Raw genomic sequence first — 10,074 nt, 5'->3', positions numbered from 1 at the left:
CAAGGTGCACGGTACCCATGTTAAACTAAAAAAAAAAAGTTGAAATCATTAAAAATTAAAAAATTAGAAATCATCAAAGAAGAAAGAGTCCGTAGGTACAAACAAAGGCAGCTTCAAAAGCAAGTCAACAAAAGGCAGAAAACGGAAAATCAAATCATATGATAGAGTGCTTTTTGCAAGCATTTGTAGGGCCGGATAAGATCAAAGAAGAGAGTGAAACTATAGAATTGAGCGAGAGCAAAGGCAATTCAACTTAAGGGGGAAGGCAAGCATGAAAAGGTAAAGAATCAGGAAGTAGACAAATCTTGTAGGTACACCAACAAATCCACTTGTCTATCAAGAAGGAAAAGGAAATCAATCAGCTGTGCCAATCTTGTCATATCTGATAAGCTTATATCTGCTCCTTCATGACATGACAGAACTGGAAATAAATAAAAATAATAATTTAAAAAAAAATCGCAGTTTCTACTGCGAAAACAAAGAGCTCCATGGTATTTGCTCTATGGAACCACAACTTTCCTCCATCACCTTCGTCAAACATAACAAGATAAAATCATTCACCAGGATTACAGGAATACAATGCAGAGACTTTATATCTTGTCCCATCATGGAGTTCAACTGATGTCAAGCAGCCCAGGAAAGAAAAAGGAAAATGCTGAAAATAGTTGCTCGAATACACCCTTATGTCTCTAGATGCAGGATCCAAAACTATTATACCAAATGATATATAAAGTAGATGTATTTCACAATCTGCCGTTTTCGGCCACAACCTTGTCTTCAGCTTTTCCTGAGGTGGATGCCAACTCCACTCTCAGGTTCTCTAACTTTTCTTTGCATGTCATGGCATCCAAAGCAGCAAGGATTTCCTTCCTGATCTCTGCTTGCATTTTTTCTACTTTTTCGGAACTCGACCCTCTTGCTATTTCTGATTTCAGCTCCTCAACTTTGTCACCAAGACCTGCAACATTTATCACTCTTTCAATTTCTTCAGCTATCTCTTTGTTCACCTTTGTTATTTTCTCTTGCAATGAAGGAGGTGGAGGGCCTACGTTTCTTTTAGTTACCCCTACAATCTCCAACCCAACTGACTTTAGAAACTCAATCAGCTCTTGCTTAGCCCTCTCTGTTTGTTCCACCAAATCTTTGTCTATTGCTTCGCCTTTTGACAACTTTTCTTGAGCATCCTTCAAAAGTTTCATCTTTGCTTTTAACTCATCTGGGACCTTTTGGTTTATCTCTGCTTTCAGTTTCTCACTTTTCTCTTTTAGCTCAATGAGCTTGCCAACCATGTTTAACTTTTCAAGCTTCTGCTTCAATCCAAGATAGGCTCCCGGTCGTGCCAAATTATGCTGGAATTCTTGCATGATTTGGTCGACCTTCTCCTTCAAGTGGCGATTGGGGGGCTTATTAGGTTGGTCGTCTGAGGCTTTAGATAACTCCAATTTGACTGATTCGAGCTTCTCTTGTAAGCCCATTGAAATAAAAGCATTGGTAATCTCCTGGTCCAGGTCTTGCTTGAGCTTCTCAATTGCTTGGCTTGAAATTGGATCCGTAGCACTATTGGATTCGAGAATCTTCTTCTTCAAGTTTTCAAGCTCCAGCTCGATATCATCTGTCATTGGCTTGTTAACCTCGGATAGTTTCATGTTGCGCTTTCTCTCTGGTTCCACTGGCACGCCTTCTTGGAAGCCTCCAATATACCGATACTTGAGCTTCCGGTGGTGGAGCAACTCTTCCTTATCCATTTTTGTTAGTTCCTACATACATGTTAGCATTGCTTTAAGTAGTGGGGATGACTAGAAAACCAACAAAGCAAATAAGTAACAAAAGTAGTGCAAAATCATAAAGGAGAAATAACCAAAAAAAAGGGGGAAACATCCTTCTTTACTGGCATGAAAGAAATTGAAATAGCAAATTTTTAAAGCACAATACTTCTATATAGATATAGTTGCCCAGGGCTCTATCTAATGGCAAAAAGACAAGAAGTTGCAATCCGAGAATGACTTCAGTAGCAACATATAGAGTTTTAATAAGGGAACAGTAAATGGACAAAATATGTTTCTCCTGAGTGAATAGATCTGCAAAATTTTGAAACGATGTTTGCTTACAAAAAGGGTTGCAGATGTCCTTGTAGGATATCACTTACCTCCATGGTTTGGATGATTGCAAGCTTAATTTGTTGGGAAGTCCATGCAGGATCCACATGGGCACCCCCAAGAGGCTCCTGTAAATGATAGCAACGACATCAGCAATGAAAAGCTGAACTGAAGAAAGTTGCTGAGTTGAATATATGCCATCATTATCCATTGGTGCTGAAAGAAAGGAAGAAATTGTTATGGGACCAGATTGCATACAGGAATTATGCCATCAGCAATTTTCAGCCTGTAATGTTCTTGGGCTGTGATCTTCAGTTTCTCAGCTGCCTAGAAAAGTTAACCATATCGTGATTAATTAAATGGCCAAATCATCATATAAATCTAATGATTAAACAATTAAAGTACCTTAGGAGCTGCTTGAGAAGACTTCCACAATATGGCAGCACATGCTTCAGGACTGATCAAAGAAACAATACCACAGAAATGATGCAACAACTCAAACATCAAGGAATCATTGAGAATTTGACTATGCAAATGAATCTTTGACTCTAAAAATGAAAATCGAAAAGGGAAGCGGGGATTCATGGTCATTGATGGTTGATATCGAGAAGGCCTCGGATCCGGTGGGGTTTCATTCGGGACACCTTGTTTGAGATTTTTTTGCCTAGTCAGATGCTGGAGCTCATTATGATGTGTATTTCTACGAGTAGTATGCAGGTTTTTCCAGGAGTTTAAAAGCCACAACGAAAATAACAGTGAAAGGAGAATTCATTGTGAATATAGGAGACTCCATAATCGGAGCTAATGGTGAGAGGTGAAATGATGAAGCTCTCATATGTGCAATTGTAACACTCTAGTTACAAACCAAATAGTAACATTACAATTGCAATTGTAACATTCTAAATTTCTAGTTTCAACACTTTGAAATATCAGTTTACATCCCAAGAAGGTACCTAAACAGAAGCAGGATACTTTAAGCAGAGCAGTCTTCCTATTTGCAGCTTGATTAGTTCATTAACGAGGAATAGAGAGTTTATCCTCTATAATTTGGAACCCTAATGAGAACTCTAAAGGTTTCCTAGATTGCAACTAACAAATAGTACAATTTCGAAAAGAGAAAGATAAGGAAAAAAGAAGAAGAAGAAGAAGAAGAAAGAACTACTATCACCTTGCAACATAGAAAGCAGAGTTCTCAAGCATAAGCATTTTATTACAACAAGCAATTGCAAGAGCTCCACCAGAACCACCTTCACCGGTTACAATTGATACAATAGGCACTTTCAGGCCAAACATAGTCCTCAGATTATGGGCTATTGCTTCACCCTGAGTCAGAAGAGAACAATCCATTCATGATAATGGCATGGACGCATGAATGCTAGGCTACTTCCAAGGTAAGGGAAAGGTGTGCACACACCTGACCAAGTTCCTCAGATTTGAGATCAGCAAAGGCCCCAGGAGTGTCAACAAAAGTGATTATGGGGAAACCATGGTGATCAGCATATTTCATCATGCGCAAGGCCTTCCGATAGCTGTTTATGTCAATGCTTTAAGCATAAATCTAGTCCTCACCAGAAAAACATGCAAGAGATGCAAGGCTCCTGATGACAATTTCAGTATTCTTTGCGACTTGCAAGAACAATTAATGATATTTTTATCTTGGCCAGAATTTTCTAAAATTGTGCAAAATTAAAATGCCTTGCAATTTGATAGCTTCTTTTATTCATTTATTGTAACATTCTTGAACATACCCATGAGGAGTTGGCATTGCAAAGTTGCGAGCGATATTCTCCTTTGTGTTCCTACCTTTTTGATGGCCTATGAACATGTAGCTTTTACCATCAATGGTTCCAATACCAGTCACAATAGCTGGATCATCATAACCTGCACGATCTCCATGGAGTTCCACCCACTAAACAATGACGAAAGAAAAATCAGAAACTACACTTCATAAATTAGTCTAAATACTAAAGAAATGCCATACCTTCTCAGTGATATTGAAAATATTATCAAGAACTGTTGGTCTGTTGGGATGCCTAGCAATAGACAGGCGCTGAATGGGTGTCAAGTGCGTGTATAAATCTTTCAGTGCCTGAAATTTAAGTGGAGAGAACGAATAGACGCAATTAACATGAATATCAAATAGAAATAACAGATAAGACTAACATAATACCTATCTAACAATGTTAGAGTTGGTTATCTATGCTGGCCTATTTCAACAATTCACTAGTTCAGATACTTGCAGACATTATAAACAGAATTATGCCATATAAGTTGCAAGAATCAATGCTTCTATCAAAGAATTATGCCATGTAAGTTGCAGGAATTATGTGTTGCAGGGGGCAAGAGTTAATGAAGTCAAGGATCCCTGTGGATATCTAGTTAATCCAAATGCTCAACGCAAAAATGCTAACTGATGCTAAATTTTGATTCGACTGCAAAAACTGAAATGGTTATAGGTTATAGCAAAATTTACCTGCTGATACTTGTTTTCTAAAGCCAAAATTTGATCACTGAAATCCAGGCCAGTTTCATCAGCCATTCTACGTACCTGCAAGAAACACAATGAGCTATACAGCAAATAAATAATAAAAGGGCTCAAGGGAAATTATTGCCTTATCAATAGAATTACACTAATAATAACAAAGAAAAACAACTAACTGACCTCAATAATTCTCTTTTCAAGATCAATCAATGGCTTCTCGAAAGGAAGTGTCACTGGTTTTGGTTTCTCAGTTAAAGGCTTGAAATGAGACAAGTAACTCAAGTGCCCACTAGTAATATTTGGATCAATATTATCAGGCCAGGGGTATTCATGCTTCTTCCATTTCTTAGTTCGTGCAATGACACGAACCCCTTTACACCTATATCCATTTCCCCTTCTAAATTTACAACTTCTGATCAAATTTTCACCAAAAACATCCTTGACAATGGAAGCATTTGAACCAAGTTCAATACATGGCCTCTCTTTGCCACAATTTCCAGCTGATATAGATAAGGTGGTGGCCATTTTGGACAAGACAGAAAGAATGTGCAGCCGGTTACTGGTTGTGAATTTTTAATCCAAGTAAAGAGGAGAAAGAAGAAGATTATTAACAGGGTTTTGCAAGAAAAAGAGAGAAAATGGATAAAAAGTGGTGATTGGACTGTTTTTAATATCACGCACTGATTGGACTGTTTTTAAATCACGCGCTGGTTGGATTAAATGCCTGGAAGCAAAATCTAGAAGGTGGACAAGTCATCACATGAAGTGGATAACTACTGCCATCATCGGGACACATCAATGGATAGTATTATTAAATTCTAAATCTTGTTTTTACATTTTAAAAAAATAAAATTAATATATTTTTAGTATTTTTAAATTATTTTAATATATTAGTATCAGAAATAATTTTTAAAAAATAAAAAAATATTATTTTAATATATTTTCAAAAATTAAAAACTTTAAAAAACATTCATAATTACACTTCCAATCATATACGCGCCTTTGCAAAAACTAGTGGTCCCGTCTATCGGTAGTGATTAGCCTGATTTATTATTCAATAATTATAACTATATTATAAATTATTAAAAAGAAACTAAAAGAGAAAGAGAAAATACTTTACACCTAAATATAGTTTACCGTGTACGGGAATGGTATTTTTTTCTTCCTTGCATTTAAAAAAATAACTCTTAGCAGAATGTTTAAGGGTAAAATAGTGATAATTTTAGTGTACTGAAATTAATTCGAGACATGACTAGTATTTTAGTTTTAATCATACAGTAAATTTACATCATTATTCTTAAAAAAAAAATTAACTTTTATTTAAGGGATGCTTTTGTATTTTCATTGAAAAAAATACACTGTAAATTAACTGATATATCCTTAGAATAAAATTAAAAAAATTTCAAATTAATATTTTTAATGTTTTTTTATTATTTAGATGTTCTATCGTAAAAATTTAAAATAAATATTTTAATATATTTTCAAATTAAAAGCACTTTATACTATAATATCAAGCACACAAACATTAAATAAGCTTTTATATTAAGAGAATGTTTAGGAGTGTGGTATCGATTATTTTTAAAGTATTTATCCCTCGAGAATGTATTAAAATATTTTTTATTTTAAAATTTTATTTCGATATTAACACTTCAAAACGATAAAAAATACTAAAAAATTAATTTAAAACATAAAAAAATTAATTTTAACAAAAAAAAAATTGAAATTCAATATCAAACACCCCAAAGCATTTACATTTCGGTACATATAATATAACAATAATATTATTACTAATATGGGCGCAAGCAAGGATTAATTAGGATAGATTGAATCATAATTACGCGTGCTTAATGTTTGATTTAATTATTTTCGTTTTCTTGTTTTGTTCAGTACGGATGCGTCGAAGTGCTTCTGTTGCTGTGGCTCATGAGGTTTCTTCTGATAAATTAGGTATTGATGGTATCGTCATTCATCACTGTAAATATGCTCAATGAATGTGCATTTGTGTTAAAAAAAACTTCTAGAATTTAAGGGTTTGAAGTGAAAATGTTATCGTTTTCCGGTGAAGGATCGTCAACTGAGAAGCCGTGTATCATGGAAATTGTAAGAATCCGGTACTTTTTGCCTGCATTTTATGTCTGTATATCAATTTGTAATTCTTGTTTCGCTTAATTTGCTGTTGGCATTGCATGTTACTGACATGAATATTTTTGTTTCCGATGATCTGTGGGTGGTTTTATTTCTGGCGCGCTGTATATATATATATATATTTAAAACCTCAACCTAATTACTGGTTCTTTGAAATTGAAAATTAAAAAAATAAAATAAAATAATTCCTTACATCTGAAGTGAAGAGAACAATCCGAAGCAGCAACTTCCGATAAGCTTGAATTTGTTATTGCTCATAATGGGCACACCACCATTTAAACAGTCTGGTCTGGTTTGGTGTGTACCTTTTCAGACAACTGATAGTATATCTTAGAGGTAGCTGGGGGTAACGTGTTCGTAATTGTGTTTTTTAAAATTTAAAAAATTTATTCATGTTTAAAAATATATTTTTATTGTTTTGATATTGGAAATAATTTAAAAAAATAAATAAAAATACTATTTTAATATATTTTTAATAAAAAATATTTAAAAAAACAAATATCACACCTTAAAATTCCATCTTCATCCTTACTTGAAAAATAAATCAACAGCCATCATGTCAAATCGCAATAACAGTTGGTTTTTCATTTTCATGATTAATTTTTGTTTCCCCCCATTTTGCCCCCCTTACAATTCTTCTCCAGAAAAAGTCAGAGCACCAAACCTTTTTTTACTCCAATCCAACAGGTTTACATCCACAATTAGATAATTAACATTTTTATCTCATAGATGTTTGGGATCTCCAATCACGTGTCCGCTTTACACAGGTCGATCCAAAGCAATTTTCTCCATTGCAAGAGAAGCCAAGAATTTGTGACGAACTTGGTATAAATTAGTTTTGTTTTGACAAGAGAGAGACTTCTTTGTTTAATTTCCATGTGTCTGAGGAGGGAACGAAGAACAACCCCAGGGTGCTTTTCATTGTTCGGACACCTCTTAGATTCTCAGACAACTTGAACACAAAAATATTTCCCGAGTTCCAGGATCATTTTGAAGGATACAAGGAAAGAGGAATAAAAAGAAAGAACAATGGCATTCACGGGAACCCTGGATAAGTGCAAGGCTTGTGATAAGACTGTTTATTTTGTTGATATGATGTCTCTTGAAGGGGTGCCTTATCATAAATCCTGCTTCAAATGCAGCCACTGCAAAGGAACTCTTGTGGTATGTTTTCCTCTCCCTTCCTTTATGCTCTGCTTCTCGTTCCTGTTCTTCTTTTTATAGTTTTTTCTTTATAATCTTAGTGTTATTTAAATGGGAATTTATATTTATCTAAAACAATTGTGCAATAAGGGTTCCCCTTCAAGGCTAAAACATATTATATTAATGTTCATGTGTTACAAAATAGATTGATCAACTGGGTTTGGAAAAAAGCAAGCCAACATTCACCATTGGTGGAGTTTCCAATTCACGGATTAGTAATTAGTTGCCTTTCATTGTTTTTTTTTTTTGGCTTCGGAGTTGTGACAAATGATATTCCACAATTGAAAATAATTCTGCGCATGGCAGATGAGCAACTACTCATCCATGGATGGAGTCCTCTACTGCAAGACTCATTTTGAGCAACTTTTCAAGGAGGGTGGAGATTTCAGCAAGAATTTTCAGAAAGGTGGTATCTTTTTTTTTATGTGTCCTTTATTCAATTCTCTTATAGTACTGTTTCGATGAGATGCCATTGTTTGATTAATTTTTTCCCATATACATTAACAATTTGACGACATTTTCTTGCAGGGAAGCCCGAGAGGACTCATGACCTGGTACAATATTCATAATCTCCATTTTAAGTGCTTAGGGTGTGTTTGGATGTCCCATCAACTGGTTTATGGTGGCATTTGGAAACAATCCTGATGAATGATATTTTTCTGGGATATTTCAAAATCCATTCCAGTTTTCAGATTTTATCTTTTCTTCCATGACTTATAATAACACTATAATTTCTGTGCATTTTTACAGTCTAGGATCCCCAGCAAGCTATCTTCAGTGTTCTGTGGAACCCAAGACAAATGCTCCGCTTGCGGCAAAACAGTGTACCCATTGGAGAAGGTTTGTTTTCAGCTCTAAACTTAAATAAATCCATTAGGTCCTAAAGACCTGTGTGCTATTTATACCCCTACATTTATCAGATAAATGACGAACATATTCTTAGGTGCATCTTATCTATTATAGATGGATCTATCTGAGAAATGTTTTCAAGTCTCTGTTATTTAATAGCCATGCCTATGATAATCTGGAATAAGTACAGATGTGCTATAACCATTGATGACATAGGTTACCATGGAGGGAGAATGTTACCACAAGACATGCTTCAGGTGTGCTCATGGTGGATGTCCACTCACACATTCATCTTATGCTGCTCTTGATGGAGTCCTCTACTGCAAGGTCCACTTCGCTCAGCTCTTCATGGAAAAGGGAACCTACAGCCATGTCCTTGCATCAGCTGCACACAAGAGATCAAATTCCACACCTCCTGAACTGGCCGAGTCAAACCCAGAGGAAAGAGCTGCTGTGGAGGAGGAAAAGTCAGAAGAGCAATCATAAACAAAGCACATCATGTTTTCTTGCATTGCTATCTTTTCAAGTTGCCAGGACTGCTTTGAGTTTTCATGTTGTTGAATATTATTGCCGGATTGTGTTCAAAGTTTGTTTTTGGATTTGACTATCTGTGTTACAGATGCCTTGCTACAGGATATTGAATTGCAATAGTTTTTACAAATTCCTCCTCTTGCAATTTAATACTCTTGGCAACAGGATACAAATGAAAAACCCAAATCCTAGGAACCAGTATCAACATTTATTGATCTCAGCTCTTTGCTCAGATGGCTTGCGTTTTCTATGGATGCCAGAGTTTCAACTCTCTACCATGCAAATTTACATTCCAGCTCCAGCTAGCTCCCTTGAAAATGTAGATTGAAGAACAGAATTATGTTGGATTTCAAATATTATTATTATTATAATCAGAAAAACTAAGAGGGGTTAGTGGTTCATTGTGCCCTCTCAGATAAATTAATGTGGATTAGAATAGTAATTCCCTTTCTTTTAGTCTTTAAGATTTTTTTTTATTTTGATCTTTTAATTTGTTTTGTTATTATTTGGTTCTTTAATGTTGCATTTATTTGTGATTAGTCTTGAAAATTTGTTTTTTTATTCTTGCTTATAGGGATCTCATGTTGTTAGAGAAATGTTCTATCACTCAGTTAATGCTCAGTTTAGAGAAACAAAATTCAATTTTATTGGTTTAAAAGAATTAGATCTTCTTCGAAGATTGAATTTAAAGCTTAAACAAATGTTTAGTCTTTTTTTTTTAATATAAAACCAATGACTAATTTGTGTGATCAAGGGAAGAGCTCATGT

The 10,074-nt window shown here is 34.9% G+C and overlaps 2 protein-coding genes across 2 annotated transcripts; one reads left to right on the top strand and one right to left on the bottom strand.

The window, feature by feature from the left end:
* Positions 1-422: 422 nt before the first annotated feature.
* On the bottom strand, positions 423-5,249 carry LOC7464921 (acetyl-coenzyme A carboxylase carboxyl transferase subunit alpha, chloroplastic). Its single transcript, XM_024585442.2, has 10 exons — positions 4,759-5,249; positions 4,570-4,644; positions 4,078-4,185; positions 3,845-4,005; positions 3,511-3,625; positions 3,265-3,419; positions 2,502-2,553; positions 2,355-2,423; positions 2,147-2,224; positions 423-1,757 (listed from the first exon to the last, which is right to left on the bottom strand). The coding sequence occupies exons 1-10, from the start codon at positions 5,101-5,103 to the stop codon at positions 744-746; spliced, it is 2,172 nt and encodes a 723-aa protein (XP_024441210.1). The 5' UTR covers positions 5,104-5,249; the 3' UTR covers positions 423-743.
* A 2,118-nt stretch (positions 5,250-7,367) lies between these two features.
* LOC7464920 (LIM domain-containing protein PLIM2b) lies at positions 7,368-9,436 on the top strand. Its single transcript, XM_002320747.4, has 5 exons — positions 7,368-7,887; positions 8,233-8,332; positions 8,455-8,480; positions 8,677-8,766; positions 8,992-9,436. Exons 1-5 carry the CDS (start codon positions 7,753-7,755, stop codon positions 9,259-9,261), a joined length of 621 nt encoding a protein of 206 aa, XP_002320783.4. The 5' UTR covers positions 7,368-7,752; the 3' UTR covers positions 9,262-9,436.
* The last annotated feature ends 638 nt before the right edge of the window (positions 9,437-10,074 follow it).

Source organism: Populus trichocarpa, chromosome 14, assembly GCF_000002775.5.
Source record: "Populus trichocarpa isolate Nisqually-1 chromosome 14, P.trichocarpa_v4.1, whole genome shotgun sequence".
Classification (NCBI taxonomy): Eukaryota; Viridiplantae; Streptophyta; class Magnoliopsida; order Malpighiales; family Salicaceae; genus Populus; species Populus trichocarpa.
This window is presented reverse-complemented; position numbering and strand designations above follow the sequence as displayed.

Excerpts from the sequence above, each read along its gene's own strand:
- LOC7464921 (XM_024585442.2), bottom strand. The coding sequence starts at position 5,103 with ATGGCCACCACCTTATCTATATCAGCTGGAAATTGTGGCAAAGAGAGG. Across the intron at positions 4,645-4,758 it reads TTGAAAAGAGAATTATTGAG|GTACGTAGAATGGCTGATGA; the intron begins GTCAGTTAGTTG and ends TGTTTCTTGCAG. Across the intron at positions 1,758-2,146 it reads CAATCATCCAAACCATGGAG|GAACTAACAAAAATGGATAA; the intron begins GTAAGTGATATC and ends ACATGTATGTAG.
- LOC7464920 (XM_002320747.4), top strand. The coding sequence starts at position 7,753 with ATGGCATTCACGGGAACCCTGGATAAGTGCAAGGCTTGTGATAAGACT. Across the intron at positions 7,888-8,232 it reads ACTGCAAAGGAACTCTTGTG|ATGAGCAACTACTCATCCAT; the intron begins GTATGTTTTCCT and ends TGCGCATGGCAG. Across the intron at positions 8,767-8,991 it reads CAGTGTACCCATTGGAGAAG|GTTACCATGGAGGGAGAATG; the intron begins GTTTGTTTTCAG and ends TTGATGACATAG.